Source organism: Cygnus olor, chromosome 2, assembly GCF_009769625.2.
Source record: "Cygnus olor isolate bCygOlo1 chromosome 2, bCygOlo1.pri.v2, whole genome shotgun sequence".
NCBI classification, from domain to species: domain Eukaryota; kingdom Metazoa; phylum Chordata; class Aves; order Anseriformes; family Anatidae; genus Cygnus; species Cygnus olor.
In genome coordinates, this window is record NC_049170.1 from 79,990,019 (window position 1) to 80,009,437 (window position 19,419).

General features: G+C 47.6%; 1 protein-coding gene across 2 annotated transcripts in view; it reads right to left on the reverse strand.

Moving 5' to 3' along the window:
• Positions 1 to 15,660: 15,660 nt before the first annotated feature.
• The window catches only part of PIGN (phosphatidylinositol glycan anchor biosynthesis class N), a 111,165-nt gene continuing 107,406 nt past the window's right edge, over positions 15,661 to 19,419 (reverse strand). Inside the window, exon 29 of one of the 2 annotated variants that reach the window (XM_040547948.1) lies at positions 15,661 to 16,072. In XM_040547948.1, coding sequence (XP_040403882.1) covers positions 15,949 to 16,072 — 124 coding nt within the window. In that variant the 3' untranslated portion in view covers positions 15,661 to 15,948. The remainder of the gene's footprint in view (positions 16,073 to 19,419) is intronic. The other variant, XM_040547950.1, reaches the window with a different exon arrangement.

Below are 19,419 nucleotides of genomic sequence, written 5' to 3' on the forward strand. Positions count from 1 at the left end.
TCCCTTGCCTGGGCTCCCAGGGGATCAGGCACAGGCACAGGCACAGCCTTGCCCAGAAGCCCTGGCCCTACCGGGTCTTCTGCTCGTGGGAGAGCTGCTCTCTTTTTCTTGCTCTCACACGGAAAAGGGATGACAGCACCCAGCGTCTCTCCCACCACATGCTTTGGTGTGAAACGTCTTTGTGCAGAGCCAATTCCTCAACCAGGTGATGCATACGGTGGTCAGGGTGATGAGTCCAGCCTCCTCCAGGAAGGGCTGCCAGCCCAGGCATCCAGTCTTCTCAACGGTGCAGGGAAGAGAAAGGCTTAGAGTAGGTAGCAGCGTGCCCAAAAGTATCTATCCTGAGAGGATGTGGTGATCCAAAGCATCGTTATGATACCCTTGAGAATTAAAGGAGTAAAAGGTAGCATTTGCAGACCATATGTGTCAAAGCTGAAGCATACGGGATTATCTTTGAATTATGCATAGGGGGAAAATAAAAAGAAACTGATCTCATGATAATATAATACCTAACAATATAATGTCAAGCAGTACAGAAAGTGCTGGGGAGGGGAAACAATTTTTAGAGTTTTTTTCCTTGACTGTTTTCTTCTTGCAATTGAAACCTGAGGAGGCAATCCTGTACTTACACAAACACTTAAATATGTTGATAGTTCACATGAGATATCAGAGACAGAGACAACCTGGCATGTTGGCCAGGGGGGTTGGTTTCCATGCTGTAGATGCAGACTCGATATCAAATTCCATGGCTGTAGTTAAGTAAACTTGATGCAGAAATACCGGGTAGATGACCACAGCAGTCCTTCAAGCGTTAAAGGCAATTCATCAGTCAAAAAATGGGAGTAAGCTAATCGCTTTCAGTTATAACTAGATAGGTTTCATGTGGTATCTGACAGACACCTGCAGACTCACCAGTTCTCCAGGTCTATTGATGAAATTACAAACAAAAAGTGGGGAAGACAACAAAAAATCCTTCATCTTTCTTCTGTGTATCACAAAGCAAAGAAGGGAAAAACAGACCAAACAAAAACAAAAAAGCAAACAAACTGATGCAAGCCCTTCTTTCACAGCCCATTTTACAGATTTCTTCAATTAAAACAGACCCCACAAGTGAGTAAGGACCTCCATTAGAAGACATGCAGTTTCTGTCATTTCTGACACAACTTACATAAGTAAGTTTGCTTTGCTTACGGTTCTTGTTCCTATGCGTAGCTGGTGTAATTGCTCTTACTGAGCAGCGGGGCATTTTTCTTTGTGGAAAAAATCAATAAATATTTAATTCATAAATGTAAGAGAGGTGATGAGCAAAAATATTCAACTAATAAAGATAAATGGCTTTTGTACTCATGAAGGCTTCTTATTAAACAGCCAGTAGAAAAAATGTCCCTGCTGGGCAAAGAGAACAAAATAAATTGTAGTCCTGATACTGCAAACACAACATTAAGAAAAAAAAAAAAAAGAAAAAAAAAAGAAAAGAAAAGAAAACAACATTAATGCATCATTAAGGTTGAGCATTTAAATCTACAGAAGCCAGCACAAACATGAAGGAAGGTTCCTGTGGCAACATTAATTGGGACTTATTGTGGACTGTGTTATTGATGATTGCATACATTTAGTTGCATAAACAAATTGCCAAAGCTGTTTCCAACTGGAATGCAAATGAGGGATGTGCAGCCATGTGGCTTCTCCTGTGCTGAGAAACCCACCAGGTAACAAATTTAGCAGGCACAGCTGATAGGTTGCCTGCAGCTACACACACACACACACATACATATGCATGTGTGTAAGCAAAAGGCCAAAAAAAAATAACGCAAACCAGGCTACCAACTCTTCAGAATACATCTTCCAGTTATTTGTGTTTATTTGCAGGCAAATTAACAAAGACTGTGGCTAAGAATGCATTCTTTTAGTGAACACATAGTTTAATTTGCTTCATCTGTTGTATCTGCAAATGCTGAAACATGACAAGAATGTAACATTCCCAGAGTCGCAAAGTACTTCTATTTAGTCATTTCTATGGCCAGATGAAAACTTTGTGTTATTTCGTGTTCTGTATTGCCAATAAAGCTGCAGCTGAGCTAACACATCCCAGCCCCTGTGCCTGTTTTCCAAAGCAGAATGTCCTGGGGACATATTCTCCAAATTGCCTGCAAAGCTCTGGAACAACACAAAACCAACCCACAAAAAGACCCCATCCATCCTGGCTGGCTCATCCTAGGGCTATGCTGGAAAGGCCAGCATCTGTCTCAGCTCCAGCAAATATTATTATTACACAATATCGGCAGAGACGATCAAAACCTGGGAAAGATCCTTTAAACAATGCTGCGGGGGTTATTATGCGAATTGCTGCCTTTCCCAGAGACCCCAGCTGAGATCAGATTCCCACTGCACCCATTACAGAGGCAGCAATAGGAAATTGCCTCTCATGTCCAGGCAGGCTATTAACCTTGCGGAAAAAGGGTAAAACGTGGGTCATCCTGTCAAATGACTCCCATCTCACAGGTGAAGTGGTGATGTGTGCTGTACCTCCTACCAAAGGCTGCGGATTTCAGTGGGAATTATGGTGGTGTGAAGTTTTGTTCAAGACGAACTCAAGTGCAAAGAAGTGATCCCAGACACTTCATCAAGTCGCCCGAGGTCACATGCTGTGACAGCAACCAGAAGAGAGTCCAGAGCTGCCCTTTTCCCTACCACTAATCTGCCTCTTTCCACCTCCTTGCGCCTCTTCTTTTATCAGAAAAATAATGGCATTGCTCATGAAGGGCTGCATCCTCATTGCTGCTTTCGTTTCCAAGTTCCCCAGCATCTGAGCATAGGGTGAGACAGATAGCGGGGACATTTTGCTTAGATGATTTAACTAATCTCATGGAAATATACTCAACAGTCTTGGTACACATCGTGCTTTCACCTACATAATGGCCAAGCCAGCTGAATATTGTTTTTTCCAAAGATAATAGCATTTTATGCATTGTTCCTTAAAGCTTTTTGTGCTCACACACTGAAAAAGCAGCTTCAGCTGAGGAATAACTGAAGTCAGTATACTTTGTCTCTGTCCAGGTAATCGTGTGTCCTCCTCCCATGTTAGCTGAAGAGATTGTGATGATGACAGGACATCATTAAGATGTCTATTTTTTTTCCCTATTTTTACTTTCAGAGTATGAAATGGAAAACTGCAGTTAAACATTTATCGTTACATCTTTTCTGGCTTATATGAGAAACGCTGGCTGCCTCCATTATCACGCATGTGAGAAGCAGGAAGAATTTTGCAGGCAAGACAAAACACAGAACTGGTTGAAAAAGAAAACAACATACCTTCCTCTTCTGGTATGATTCTGTGTGATTTACCGATTTCTGAATTGTCTGACTCCAGAGGAACTAAAAATATGTAGTTTCCTTTTAGTAAAAAAAGCAAACCCAAAGCATTCGATAATGCTAATGGCAGAGTGTGGTGCCTTTACTCAGCCGGGCAGCTGGACTCCACCACAGTCCCTCTCTCCTCCACCTCAAAGGAAAAGGGGGAGAAAACATGATGGAAAGGGGTGGAGGGTTGAACTAAGGACAGGGAGATCACTCAGTGATTATCGTCATGGGAAAAACAGACTCAGCATAGGGAGATTAATGAAATTTATTGCCTATCACTAGCAGACTAGAGCAGTGAGAACTAAAAGCAAACTGAAAACACCTTCCCCCATCCACCCTCTTCTACATCTTCCCCCCAAACCGCGCAGGGGAATGGGAAGTGGGGGCTGTGGTCAGTCCCTGACGCTTCGTCTCTGCTGCTCCTTCACGGTCCCTCTCTGCCCCTGCTCCCCGTGGGGTCCCTCCCACGGGATGCCGTCCTTCCCGAACTGAGCCTGCAGGGGCTGCCCACAGGCAGCAGCTCTTCAAGACCTGCTCCCACATGGCTCCGTATGACACCCTGCAGACCCTTGCAACTACATGAAAACAACAAAATTTTGGGTCACGACGTAACTGGGTGATGCTTCAGCGCAATAAAGAACACTATAGCAAATGATACCCATAGCAAACATTATCTTGCAGGGGTTTACAAATAAGAATGGAATTGAATTCATTTCACAGTAGTTTTGCAAAGGCGCCTAGGGATAACAGGCTAGGCCTGTAGAGCCTGGAGAAGGCTGAGAGGGGATCTTATCAGTGTATATAGATATTTTAAGAGCATGGGGGCCAGACCCTTTTCAGTGGAGCCCGGTTACAGGATGAGAAGCAGTGGGCACAAAGCGAAACAAGGGAAGTTCCACCTGAATATGAGGAAAAACGTTACTGTGAGGGGCACAGAGCACTGGAATAAGTTGTCCAGAAAGGTTGTGGAGTCTCCTCCCCTGGAGATACTCAAAACCTGCCTGGACATGGGCCTTGGGCTAGGTGCAGTAAGTGACCCTGCTTGAGCAGGGAGGGGTGCACCAGGTGTCTTAGGCAGGCAGGGGCTTCCCCCTGGAAATGTGCCTGAAGGCTCCCAGTCAGGAGCTACTTGTGATTCTTCCAGCCAGACAGGAGACTTCTTCCTGTGAGCAAGGAAGCAGGGAAGCCCCAAAAATGTTGAGAAGGTTTCTCCTTAACACTAGAGAAAAGAGCAAGGGTGAACCTCAGACTGACCCCCACCACCTCCAGGCCCCGAGGACCTCGGCAGCCCTCCCACAGACTCCCCGTGTTGTGGCAGCACAGCAGCGCAGAGACCAGACCCTCTCCTCCCCCATGCCTCAGGGCACAAGCGATGGCACCTCCTCATGCTCCAGGGGCAGGGGTAGGTGTAGGAGTTGGCCCCAGAGAAGGGCTCCCGCGGCACTTGATCGTCAGCAGGGCTTTTATTGACCGCTGGGAGACCTGGCGCCGCCTGGCCGTGCCTCCCTTGCCCATCTGCAGGATGTCTGGGTGCTTTGCCCCCTCTCAGCTGCTGTCAGCATGGGGGGCTGCACCACTTGCAGGGAGCCCGGTCAGTGGCAGGGGGGTAGTGGAGGCTCTGCCCCTCCGGAAACACTGCTGCCACCATCTTGTGGCACAGGGAGCCCAGGCACAGGATGAGGAGAGGGCTGGAGGCCAGGGCACAGGAGGGGAGCTGGAGGGCAGGCCCTGTGCCCGAGGGGCAGCCTGTCTCTCTGGCGGTCAAAATGGCCAGGGAGAGCTATCCCCAGGAAAGGGGCCCTCTGCCCCCCGACCCTCCTCCTCCTTCCTCGTGAGGGTGTCTTTCAGGCCACAGACACCTCTCCCAACACAGCCACGCCTGGCCATGTGTTGGCCACCATCACAGAGGCTTCCTGATGTCACAGTGGCACCTGCCCCCCGTATTGTTCCGGGCCCTATAAAAGGCCCCTGCGCAGGGCCTGCCACTCGCTGAGCTTCCAGGCCTCTGACGATACCCATCATGGATGGCAGGAAGAGGACCTGGGGCGGAGGCTGCCCATCCTTGCATGGGTCTAGAGAGGATTCATTCCTCAAACCAAAGAGAAGTCGGCCACAGCTTGTGACGAGGAAGCAGAGGAGGACCGGTGCCTGTGGCAAAAGAGCAGTGCCCTGCCCTGCGACTCGTGATGCGGAGACCATGGAGGTGGATCCACCTCCAGATGAGCCAATGGAGGTGGATGCTCCAGCACAGCTGAGCTGGCACAATACCACCGTGCCCGGGCTCCTTGCCATCAAGTCCCACCGGCAGCATCGCAGGAGCACCCGACCTGCTCCGTATTCACGGCCCGGCCTCCGCGCCTCAAAATAGCTGAAAGGCCGTCCACAGCCATCCTGCTGGCTCGCCTGCAGGGTGGCCTTTTTCCCGTCCCCCATCCTCTATCCCCTACCCCCACCTCGTCCAGAGGTGTCATCTCTTCTGCACGGAGTCCCGAGGAGTGCGCAAGAGGGGACTTGGCTTCCTCTGGGATGCTGCACCAGGGCGGCAGAAGGAACCCCTCAGAGAGCCACGGTGGCCCTTGGGACCTGGAGCCTGGCGATGTCTCCGTCTGAGGACAAGAAGGCTGCACCACGGCTGCTTGAAGAGGAAGCCGCACCTTCCGTGGCAACGCACAAAGAAGAGCAGCAGATCAGCCAAAACTGTCAGGGAGACGGCTGCTCCTCTGAAGAAGCAGAAGACTTCAGGTCTGCCGGGAAGAAGTGCTGGAGCACAGCGTCACTGTTCATTCAGAGAAGAATGAATAAGAGCTTCATTAGGAGCTCTTCCAAGACCAGGCAATAAATAGCAATAAAAAAATAGTAATAAAAAAATAACAGAAAACCTCTTTCCTCTCTTATTTGGGGACAATTTAGTAACTGCGTCTGGACTCCTGCATCCTGTTCTGGTCTCCCCAGTACAGGAAAGGTACTGGTGGGTGTGGAGTGGGCCCAGCTGACGGCACTGGAGGGAGTGGGGGGCCGGGGCACACAGCATACAGGGGCAGGCTGAGGGAGCTCCTGTGGTCAGCACAAAGGGGAGAAGGCTCAGGGGTGGAGCTGACAGCTGCCTCCAGCTGCCTGCTGGGAGCATGTAGAGAAGATGAAGCCTGAGACTTCTCAGTGGAAAGGCAAGCGCCCCCAAAGGCCATGCAAAAAGATTGTCTCTGGCGCACTGCTTCGATTCTGAAGCAACCGACCTTTAAGTTACACTCTCGAGAGAACATTTTGACTATTGGTCTATCTACAATAGACCTCTTCATCATTGGCTTCCGTGGACTTCGGGAAAATCCTACAGGTTTTGGTGGTTGTTGTCTTACATCCAAGGTGTGTGTATTACAGGGCTGTAAAATCTATTTTGGTGCATTAAATGTCTACAGAGAAAGTTCTAGGCCCCCTCCCCTCTGACCACAAAAATATGGCTACTTTCATAAGGAGTTGTATGTTATGCCGTTTGATCACTGTTCGCTGTCTTTTAAGTTGTTTCCATTATAAGCAGAAAGTGGTGAGGGATTCAGGTATTTTTTATGCAATCCTGTTGATTCTGCACAAAAGAGAGAAAGTACAAAAGCCTTGAAGACAGAATCATTTCAGAGATAATTTCCTTATTATTTTCTAGCTAGCACTCAAGCCTGTAAAGAGACATTTCAGCCATTATCTCGGGATCCTATTTCCAACTTTTTTTCTGGCTGTCTCCTGGTTACTCTGGAAAATGCACACTCCAGGAACAGTATCTTATTTCTTAGATCTGAATTTGGACCCTAGAATTTTTTTTTTCAACATCCCTTTCTGTTTTTTGTTAGTCATCCAGGGCTGGTGTTTTAGGGGTTGAATCCACTCATTTCCATTTTTATTCAAAAAAGGGAGATTATTGGCTTCCTGCATATCTCCTGAAAGACACCTTCACTTTGCCATGCTTCAATAAAGCTTCACCTGACCAGCATCAACCTCAGACATATTTTAAGAGATGATATCAGCAGAAATAAAGAGAAAAAAAGGTCAAAAATCATCCCAAAAAGCTAAGAACATGCAACAGTGGTGTACACAGGTCAGTGCTAATGTAAAAGGGCACAGGGATCATTGGGAAGGTTTCATGCTTGAGAGAATGCAAAGTAGCCGTTGTGTTTACGTATCTGCTGGAGAGGGAAGCGGTAACTCAACAAGCATGTTTCTGACAGGGATATAAACTCACATATTCTCCTTTAAAAATGTTAAAAGGAGAAAGCAGATGGCTTCAGCTGTAGTTCTGGCTTGCTAAATTTCGCCTGGGCACATGAAACTTGAAGAAAGTTTGTTACACGGAGTCCAAACACAACTTCATCAGAACGACCCCGATTCAGACCTTCAGCTTTTAATAACACCTGTGGTTCAGAGCAGCTTTTTTCACCTGCAGCTCCAGGAACTTCCAAAATATTGCCAGAAAGGAGCTTGTGATGAAGCAAAGTTAGAGGTTCTCTGGTTGGTTGCATAAGGTGGGTGCAGGACGAATGGTGGAAGGGAGTTTAAAGATACTGCAAAACAAAAACACTTTGTTGCTGTTGTTGGGTTTAGGTTTTTCTTGGCCTCATTCCCTTTCCAATTAAGCCATTTAGTGAAAGCAATATTTGGCCAAAGCAGAACGAGATTTTCTCTGAATAACAATAAAATATTTAATATGTTTGTTCCCCCAAATTAAAAACAAAACAGAACAAAACGCTGTTCTGAAACGGGCGGCTAGGTTAGCCTTTTGCTGAAATACCTCCCTTTTTTGTCCCTAGCCTGAGGAAAGCCAGCCAACTGACAGCCGAGGATGCTCCATCCATGACAAGCTCTGATTACTCTTGCTTACTGCCGCCACCCTGACGCAGATGCTCCACACAAAAGTTTTTCCCTTTTGTAAGCTCCTTAGCCAGACTCACGTCCTCCGGGTCCCGTAAGCACAGCTCTAATTAAAGTGCACGAGCAGTTTCCTGAACTGAAGAAAGGGCCCGACTCTGCTCCTCTGCAGTCAGCAGAGCCAGGTTGTTTGAAGGTAAGCACATGCTTAAGTGCTCGGCTGGATTTTTGCCGAAACCGTCAATCTTTTATAGTTAATCATTTATCACCTTGCTTATGTGCTGGTAGTCGTGCTTCAGCGTGCAAATATGTAAATTGCTTTCATAAAGCTCCACGTGCTGAGCACAAACAATGCTTCCTCAGCCCTTTGCAGGAGTTCTCCCGTCCTGTGACATCTCAGATAGACCAAACAGCACTTAGGGCTGGCAAGGAAGTTACGTCTCCGTTAATTAAACAGAATCATTACGGCGTTCCTAGTCTTAATAGCGAGGCGCATTCGCCAGCTTGCGAAATAAACAAATAAATAATGCCATTTAGCTCTCACCTGACGAGCATCACGCACTTCGCCTTAAGGAGCGTGTACATCAATCCATCTTACGCACACCGCCACCAGAAAGAGTGAGGATGGGAGCAAGCTGTCAAATGCATGATGAGCACACCTGCATAACTGTAGCACAGATTAAGTTAAATAACTTTTATTTATTGTGAGTGAGGGTATTCGCGATGTATCACAAGGTAATTCTCCCAAACATCAGCGACCGTTTTAATTTTTCCTTCTGTTGCTGACGTTAACTGCTGTGAACCACGGGGGATGTCACCTCCGCTTACCTTCGCTGGCTTGCTTCCTGTGTAGGAAGCTTGCAGCTCCCATGATTTTTCACAAGTTAAAATCGCCTCGAGGAGAGAAAATAGAGGTGAAGCCATTCGCTCCCAATACATTGCGTTGGAGTGATAGGTAGCAGTGGTGCCTTGCTGATACAGAGCCTTAAAAACGCCATCAGTTGCACTTCTGTGGATTGCAGAGCCAGTTATTCTGCGCTCTCACCCGTGGGGCCTTGCACGCGTCCGCTAACGAAAAGGCTGCTTTTCCCCAAACGTCACACGCTTTTGCGAGAAATGAGTACCGTGAAGGAAAAATGTCAGAGTCCATTCCCCAGCTCTGTAGAGCAATTTCAGTAAGAATTTATCCTCTGCCAAGCAAACTGCCTGAAAAATAAATGCATTCAGCCACCTTCTCTAAGAGGAAGTTTGAGCACTTCTCGACGTGAGTCATATTAAAATGAATGAATGCTGCCAGCTGGTCTCCCAAGCATTAATTGAAAAAAAAAAAATCAAACCCCAAGATTTAAGAATCATGTAAAAAAAATCCAGAACAAACAAACAAAAGAACTGAACAAACCCCTTGGGCTGCAGGGAGGCGCTGGTCCTGGCCAGGAGGAGGCACAGGGTGGGGATGAGGCCAGGGGGGAGACCGCCACGCACCGCACTCGGGGGCAGAGTTTAGGCAGGGTTCACTGCAAGACTGTTTGGGGACCAGCAGTGAAATACAGCCCCCGGAAACAGAGGAGTCTTGGACAATGTTTTGGAAGGCTTGCATTGGATTTAGGTCCTGGATAAAGATTTGGCTGTCATCCCAAATACTAGGAGGTTTTCCTTCAGTATTTCATTCTCAAAAAATGACCTGCGTGCTTTGTTTCTGCTTTCTGCTTTAAATACCGGTCAAATGCCAAGTTACATTAAAATAAGTTTGCATTATCTTGTAAGAAAGGTGTTAAGGTAGGTTACAAGAGATGCAGAAAAGTACCTCTACATGGAAAAAATATATGGTGGCTAAACATTTGTTTTCCTTTCACAGCAGGTCAGATATAACGAGCTTCCTACTCAAGGCCAGTGATGGAAAATATCCACTCACTTCTGGAGCTGTGGTGAGATGGAGACACAAACATCTGAGTAGCTAAATATAGCTCTGGATAGCAATTCTTTGTACACTGAGTTCTAGTGTCCCTTAACTTAATATGGAAATTGGTACAAAAATAAAAGGGCGGTATTTTCAAAGCCTGACTCTGCTCACGTGTCTCACTTAGACAAACACCACCAAACTTCAACCCCAGCTGAAATCACTCTGCAGCTTTCCCTCTTGCACTGTCTCACACACCAAAAAAGCAGAATAACAATGTCCAGCACAAAAGGCCACGTCTATTGAGACACATATAAAAGGTTACTCCACGGGAAGTCAATACGAGAACTGCACTCGACGTGCCTTGTGCTTTAGCATTTGTGCTAAGTTTAATTAGAGGAGTTTAGGCCTCCATCAGAGATTTCCCCTACCCTAAATGTCAGCGGTTCAATTTTGCAACGTTTGTTACTGAACACGTCCTTTGGATCTGCTCAGGTCCGATGAAACTTGGTTGGGCCTGGGCAGGCGCTGCTGGAGCCACACTGCAGACCCCCAAGGAGGAGGAAGGAGGAGGAAGAGGAGGCAGCGAGGACAGCAAAGGGCTGTGTAGTGACGCCCGGCTTTCATGTACTTCTCCCGTCTCGCTGCAAGGCAGAAATGTTGGACCCGGCTGTGGCTGCGCTCGCGGTGATTTAAATTTAAAATCCCCAGGCCTGATTCTGCACGCTCCTGTCCTTCTCTCAGCCACCGACCTGAGCACGGGGCGTGCACTCAGCAGCCTGGATCACAGGATGATCCCGGATAAGAGGGGCCTCACGGGGGCAGAGATGGCACCTCGAGATAACACGAAATTCAGAGCAGAGCTGGGCTCCGTCACTGCTCGGTTCCCGTTGCAGGTACACTTGGCTGGGGATGTGGGTTTGCCCTCTTGGCGCTCTCAGAAATCACTGGCTGGTGTCCGGCCATTCACAGGCTTGTCAGCAGTAAGGACCCGAGTGAACGCTAAACCTGTACGTCAGCCTCATCTTATGCAATGCTGAAGGAAATGAAAAGAAAAAGGGCATTTGCTCTTATAACTTGCCTGCAAAATAAAACGCAAATGAGATGAAATCTGTTTTCCTTTACTTCCAGTTGATATTATCACTGTCACAGTTAGAAAGTTATGGAGCTTGCTGCCAAGCACGAGTCAATAAATAAACGAATAAAGAAAATATCAACAAGCTTGATTTCAAAGGTCACGGGAACGGGATGAGTGCCGTGCTTTCGGCGTTTTCCTTTCCCTTTTCAGCCCTCCCCAAACGCTGAAATGCTGCACCTTGCCCCAGGGCTGAGGAAGACGCCCCTGCAGGAAGCAGCTGAGGTTGGAGCTGGATCCAGCCCCGGTGTCCCTAATAGTGTAACTGGTCTGGGTGACTCTTTTCTGCCTGAGGAGGGATTTGCAGCAAAAGGCTCTCTGCAAATGATGTCCCCTTGCCACCAGTCCTGTCCCCTGAATGGCCAGGGCTGTCCTGGGGCTGTCCCACAAGCGCTGCTGCCACAGCGCGAGGTGTGCTCCCAAACCTCCCCCGGCCACTGCAGCTCACAAGGCAGCTGCCCAAAGACAACAGAAGTCCAAGTTTTTTGCCTTCAGGCTGGATGAAGCTGCGGGAGGATGGAGAAGGGGGTGCCCAGAGCTGCCCAGCCACTGCGATGCACTGCACACCCCGGTGCACCCTCCATGCTCATATCCTCTTTGCCAAAAGCATTTGAGAAGCAACTCCTGCCATCCCAAAGCGTAAGACATGGCAAAAGGGATTGCAGGATTCACGTGGACAGAAAATTCTGCAAAGTGATGAGCTTCAACCCCTTACAGACCAGCTGGGAGGTGGGAGGTGAAACGATGCTTGTATCTTGGCTCGGCCAAACCAGACAGGAGAGGTCAGCCTTTCTAGAATGCAAGGTTTGGGTCAAAGTATCACAGCTGATGAATGAACGTATTCACATCCTCATTCAAGAAGTTGTAAGGCAGCTACAGCCTTCACATAACAGCTACGGCAGGCATTGAAATTGGCAAAGCTTGTAAAATCTGATTTACTCTGTGGGGAGGGAAGGGGAAATCATTTGGTTTGAGTCATAAGAGGTTTTGATATAATCTAAGCGCCATCATCACTGAAGAAACAGCTCACTCTCTGGACTTGTATCAAAAAGCTTTGTACGGCCTTGATAACACAATAGCAGAGAACAATTCCTAGCGCTGAAGATTACAAGAGCTTTATATCAGCTGCTCTCACATTGCAGCTTCCCTCGCATTACAACACCTGATGGGTACTCCAGGCTTATGGTTTGTTCTTCGGGGATCCATGTCTCTGAAAGGAAGCAGACAGAAGATTTGCAGAGGTTTTTACTCTACCAGTATAGTTAAAAGAAATTGCGCTGCCTCAGGGATAAATAATGTCGATCTCCCTGCCTTTCCCTGCCTGAGGTTTTCACCGTCTGGAGCCTCACCTGCTGTAGGAGTCAGAGAGGCTGCAGCTCTGCTGCAGGTGAAAGAAGGGAGGCAGGAGTGCTCGGGGTAGTTCTGCCTTCATGTCCTTGGCTGAAAACACAAGAGCCAGCTGGTGCCTGCAACATCAGAGTCCCTGCTTCTGTGCCCAGAGCCCCGCTCGTGAAGAGGGACTGAAGACCCACGAGCAGAGCAGAAGAAAGCCTAAACTCAGATAAGCGTGAACTTTATTCCCTACCGTAACTCCTGAAGTTGGCGAGGACTTTTTATTCCAGATGACGTTTGTTTTTGGAAAAGAAAACACGTATCAGTAAGAGGCAGGAGTCTACTTTGTCACACACCCCATGGGTCTGCCTAAAGTAGCTGAGCGGGAGAATTTTTGACACCTCCCTGAGCTGGAGTAAACCCAAACATGCAGGCCAAGACTCCAGCAAGAGGATCAGCAGGATCAGCACAGCCAACCCCGCCCCTCCACCAGAGCTGCTCTCCAGCACTCCCGTGGCCTCCGCTAGAAACTGAATTTGGAAACGGCACAGGGATGCACGGGGCTGGCAGGGGGGAGGGAAAGGTGAGCTAAGGGTGCTGCCACTGCAGCCCAATTAAAAAAGGGCAAGCAGGAACAGTCCCTTTCAGAGAAGCACTGGGGAAAAAAATAAAAAAGTGTGCACGTTGCAAATGCCCCCCTCGACGCCTCTGTTCTGCTCTTACAGGAACGGATGTAAGAAAACCTACTTTGTGGAAGGAGGCACAATGGAAGCCACAAGGAGAAAGCGTAACTGATGCAGGTCGCACTTGGCGCAGCCATTCCCACTTGCCTGCGTACCAGAATATATTGATTATGCCTGCCACCACAGATTAGCAGCACTGGGGACAGTGGGGTGAGCCACTGTATTACCATCATAGCCCAAGAATAAATAGCCCAAGATAATAAAAGATGACATCGGGCTCGAGTTTCTGTGCCTTGTCCCAGGGAGCCTGCAGCACTAGACAGAACGTACCTCCGGTGCTTTTACTGGGTAGGTAGGACATCCACTTGGCTGTGTCAGAGATAACGAGCGTTTCTGACGTGCCTGCAGAAGACCTGCCTTCAGGGTGGCAGCCCTGCGGGCCCAGCGTTCCTACTTTTTGAGTCAATTCCTTCATGTCACACCAACGCCAGCTGTTCAGCTGCTCCCATCAGTGAATTTGCTCTGCAAACAGTCGCCCGGCAAAGAAATCGCTCTGGTGATGGAGGCTGGGGTGTTCAATGGTACAGCTGCCTATAGCTGTGCGTGCTGAAATGACAGAGCAGTGGACAGAGGTCTCAGGAGATGGGTTAGGTCACACAGAGCTGATGATACGGCACCCAGCGCGCACACCTGATAGTCTGGGGCTGAGGTGGGATGGCTCTCCGTGGCAAAGACTCACCGGATTTACGGAGAACGAGAGTGGCAGATTCCCATGTCTGAACGCTGTCTTTGCTGCAGCAGCAACTGTCAACACGCTCGTGGTTGCTCTTCGCCTTAAAGCATGGCTACTGGCAGTAGGCACACGCCCACCTTCCAACACGCAAGCCTGCGTGCACAGCCTGTAATAACTGTGAAATATCTTCTGTGACTGAGGCCAGCTGTGCTAGCAACATGCCCAGGAGGGCCACCGGGCTACTACCTAGTGGAAAAATGACTCCCTCTCCGGTGCTCAGACACTCTCACGAGGCACTCTGAGGTTGCATGGATGACTGCAGGCCCACGACAGGATATTTTCGAGCACTCAACAAGCAGATGGAGCTTTGCGACTGGTTCCTCCCAGCCAAACGTCCTGCGGGGATGACTAGTTTCCAAGAGCGTTAAACAGCCCTGTGACCGTGGCCAAATGCCAGATGGCTGGGAAGAGCTTTGGAACAGCCCTCGTGACGAGCGTCTAGCCCTGGCTGCCAGCGCCACGTGCCATACCTATCAGCTCACAGACAGGAAGGCCTGGCTGCAGCTTGGGAGTGTGACACGGGGATATTGCACAGCAGAGCTTGTCGGTGATGCTAGTTTCAAAGGCAGGGCACCTAGCTTTGTGCAGGCCTCTTGTTGAGCAGGAGATACCATTTTTGTTTAATTCTTACAACAGATGACTTTAGGGAATGCTAAAACATTGAGGTATAGGTGGGTGCTGCAGTTTGAGCTACTTAATTAACTTTGGGCTAGTGGTAGGGAAGCTGACGCTTGCTGTTGGAAACGCTACGAAGCTGCAAGTCTGTCTCAAAGCCTCACGCAACGGATTTACAGTTTCTGGGTCCCCAGGAGCACCCATGACAGCAGAGCCTCTAAGTCTCCTGGCTCTTTGTGCTCTCACTTCTAATCAGCAGACAAGCAGGAGATTTGCGTCTGTGTTTGTTTCACGGCATAGCCATTACCCAAACTGACACTTGCGATTCAGACCAGAACACAAGTGGAAAGAAAAACGAAGAAACACGGGGAAAAAAAAATCCTCCGCACAGCAGAATAGGCATCACTGCGTGCAAACCACCAGCTCCAGCTGCAGCTTCATGACCTCTTTATGCTGATCTAACTCTAGGCTGTCACTGAAACAATCAGCCCTATCCTTCCTGCCTGCCCCCTGTCACGAGCCGGACCAGGAAATCTGTCTGATACTATTCTACAGTTCTTTAATCAGGTTCATTTCCATTTGGATCAATTACTTCATTTGGCTTACTGCTCAGCCCGCCCAAGCACTGGCAGAGGAGGCAGCAGGGAGCATGGTCAGAGGCTGCAGATTGCACCGAGGTTAGCTAAAAGCTATTGTCTTACAGCAACAGCCTCGCAGCGTACCAGTCCTAACCTGCCTCACACAGTCTGCCTCATGTTTACAAGGCTTGCAAAAAGCGTAGCCAGCTCCAGAGATATTCAAATGCGTATGCCACATTGGCAACATATAAATCAGTGATCTGCCCAGACTGATTTGATTTATGCTTTTGTCTGTGAGATACTTATGTGAGACATGAAATGAAGCTATGACTTTGCAGACTCCTGATGAGAGTATGCATGTGAGACAAACAGCTGGCAAGTAAATTACAGCAGCCAAAAAAAAAACAAACCACCAAAGGTTTCCTGTATCTTTAAACAGGACTTACCTGCCGCGTTTTATTTTATTTTCAAGAAATACGTACAGTTGGAGAATAGAGCTAAGGCTGTTTTGGCCCCATGATGTCTAAACGACAACCTCCAAACGCAAATTTCCGTCACAGCATTTAATCTGCAGCAGCAGCGCCCTCTGATCCCTGGATGGGATTTTGGCACTGAAGTCTGTTAATTTATATTTACATTCCAGAAATGGAGGTTGGTTCAAAGGAAGCTGGAGGGTGGGCAGAAGGGCAGGAACATTTATCGCTTCATCACGTGGCATGGTGCTTAGTCCTTCTGGAAAGTTCAAGTCTCTTTGTAGTTAGCAACTGGGCCAGTCCGTTCATCAGCATCATAAATATGGTCAGCGACATCACCAGCACGTAGTGGCTAATGCTGCAAGGAAGAGACAGACAAAAACAGAGAAATGCAAGTTTGTGGAGTAGAAAATTTGACTTATTCATCTGATTTATTTATTTATTTATTTTTTAGAACTAGACCTAGTATAACACTTTACATATGCTACTCCACGAAGATGATTACAGCAGCACTATCAAGTAAAAAACCAAAGTCAAGTCTGTTGCAAAACAAAAAAGGTGGGGACAACAGAAAACACAACTGGATGTGTACCAAGTGAATAAGAGGCACTGGGTTTACACACATGCATATTAAAAATATGTATTTCTTCATCCAAGTGGATAATTCAATGTATGCAACAAACCATTGTAAGAGTGCAGTTTGCTATGAACTGATCAAGCAGAATTGAGGGAGAACTTGCCATAAGGTAGACATTTCTTTGTAATAAGACTGCTCAGATATTTAGGTCAGTCGAGCTGCAATTTTCTAGAGAAAGCACTTCTCCAGTGATAAGCAGCTTTAAGAAAACAATTTTTTTCACTCAATGTTTCTAGAAATCATAGATTTCACTGCTGTGGTAACACATGGATTCAAAGAAATTAATCAAATCAGTTCAAGAGTGGCTAATAGACGTGATACAAAGATGCAACTTCTGGGTTAGGAAGACCTCAAGTCACTAATAAGTAAAAGCTTAGCACGCACACAGATTGTTCTCCACTTGCTCAAACTTGCACATTACTTCCTCAAGTATCTGATGCTCACCAGCAGTACAGACAGCTATTGGTTCAGACTGAGATTTGACCCGGGAGATTCAGCATCCTGCGTTCAGTGTCTGAATCACGCTGGTTGTTAATGTAACCACTAAGAAATTAGTATTTTTCTAAATCATGACATTTCAGCCTAGCGTTTCAGATGAAACACTGCTGCACTCGTTTGCATCACAGCATCCCGAGTCACCAGCGCAGCTGTTTTTTTGTTTTATTATTTTTTGTTGCTTTTTCCCCAGGACTACTGAAGACACTGACATCCTGACACAAGAGGTGTTCATATCTCCCGATGAACCCCATCTCCACTGTTTCAAAGCAGATGGTTCCTTAGGACGCGTGGGGTAACTTCAGGCTTGATGAAGCCTGAGTTTATTTAGAAAAAAAGGATTGCAAGGAGTACTTGCAGGTTTAATGATCTGGAATTTCTGCCTGAGGACCCATTCTGCCAGAGGACCCATTCTGTTTGACAGTTTAGCCACGGAAGAGCAGTAAAGCTCATAACTGATGCTATCAATCCTCACGACCCCGAGACTGTGACAATCTTGGCACTGGCATGCCGTAATTTAGTTCTGCGAAGCGTAGAAGCGCTGGCTCTTGACAAAGCTTGGCCACTAACCACTGTGAGAGAATAAATGTCATCCAAAAGTTCACTAATGAGCAGGAGCTCTCCCACAGCCAGGATGCAAGCAACCAAAGGAACCCATCTGAACAAAATGGGTGGAGAGCACTGAGAGGGACCTGACTCATGCTACAAGATTTTTCTGTTTCCATTGAGGCTGATTATAACCTTCTCACAGATACCTTGCTCAAAATACATACGTTTAAGGAATCGTTTACAAAAATCCACCGGTGCGAATGGGCTCCCGCCTCAGCAAGCATAACCCACCCCAACATCCTGCAGCTTGCTTCTGCGTAACTCCCACCTGTGTGCAGTGTAACTGAAAATGTTCCCTACTGTGAACAAACGAAGGTTTAATTTATCAGACAGGAGACATATTTCCTACGTCCCTTTCCTACTAATATCTCCCTCTCTAGCGTGAGCTAAGCAGAGCAGCCCAGCTACCAGAGCCAGTCTCCTGCTCTGTTTCTGTGGGGAATGTACAAATCCGCGCAACGAGAGCATGAAACCAGGCACAAAGCACACTTTCATCTGGTCGGTGCACTTCGGACTTCGTGGCCCGCAGTGAATTTATGATAGAAAGATTACACACCTCCCTCAAGAGCAGCCCTTGGAAGTCCACCTGGGTGTGTTACAGACTCTGTCCGAGTTTCAGTGCTCTGTGGGAAAGGACGTAATGCTGCCAAAGTCGAACCCTAGCCGCAGTTGTTTTCGTGGTGTAACGTGTCCTTGTACGAGCACCCCAGGTACAGCAGTTCGCATAGCTATCAAGAGAACAGCCACCCTGATGAACAGCTGCGTGGCTTAATGTCTCATGTATTACTGGAAACACCTCAGCTTTCCCACTCACTTGGCACCAGAATTGTTGTTTCTCATGTACAGTAGCAACAACACTTTTACTCCAGCTCTAAAAGAAGGCTTGAAAATGCAAAATCTGAAAATGAGAAGTCAAATGAGGACCCTACCTTTACTTTTACGGACACCCTGACAGAGACGGTCATCTGAGGCTTGCTTGAAGACTTGCTGCCATCAGCATGGTGCTTCAGCAGACATCTGACTTCCCCTCTGTCCTGAAAGAAGCTTTACCAGATGTGGGTGCTCATCCATTATTCGGGGGAACAGAGAGGGGCTTTCTCAAAGAAAAAAGCCTCTGCAAACTCTGCTTAGCCACCTGTCGGTCTAGGAATTAGATTCTTCGTGCTTTTATAAAGAAGAGAGCGCTGCACACATTTTTCTCTTGCTATACTGCATAAGGCTGAATGGCTATGCTCCTTTATTAAAATATCTGGTGTTCAGAGTAAAGAAAATATATATTATGCCACAGAGCACAATTAAAAGCAATTTCAGTCTATTTGTCACATAATTGCAAACAGCCAGCATCTCTGGGGCTATCAGCAACTGGCACTGCAGTGCCTGCAGGCAGCTCTGCTTGGTAAATTAGTTCTCAGGCTGGGGCAATGCTGTAATTAAACAAACAAACAAAGCGAGACTCTTACAGGTATGTGCCACAACAGCAGTGGAAAAAGCTCTTGATTCCTGCACAACCCAGAACTACACCCTTGGCTGGATCCGTAGTTACAGAGAAGCAGGGAATTCTCAGAACAAGGTTCCTCCATCGCAAGTCAAAGCTGAGCTAACAAGACAAAGGAGTGAGATTGCAGGCTCCAGGCAAGTCAGACCCCTGCAGAAGAAGGGAAGGCACCGAGCATGGTGGGGCACAGTGAGCCTACAGTGGGGGCAACGAGTATGGAGGACAAGATGGGCAGGGACAGGTAATGGTAAGAGAAGAGGTAGCTGGTGTAGGGGAACACGGACAAACTAAAGTAAGGCAGCGCCACTCAACAGAAAGGTGTTTGCCCCACCTGTGGATCAGGGTTAACAGGCAAGGCCAGTGCTAGGAAAAATCTGAATCAGGGCAACACCCGTTTTGGTCACAAGTAACCAGAAGGAGAACATACGAGGTACTACTCTCTTGTGGTTTTGTTTGGGACAGTGGATAT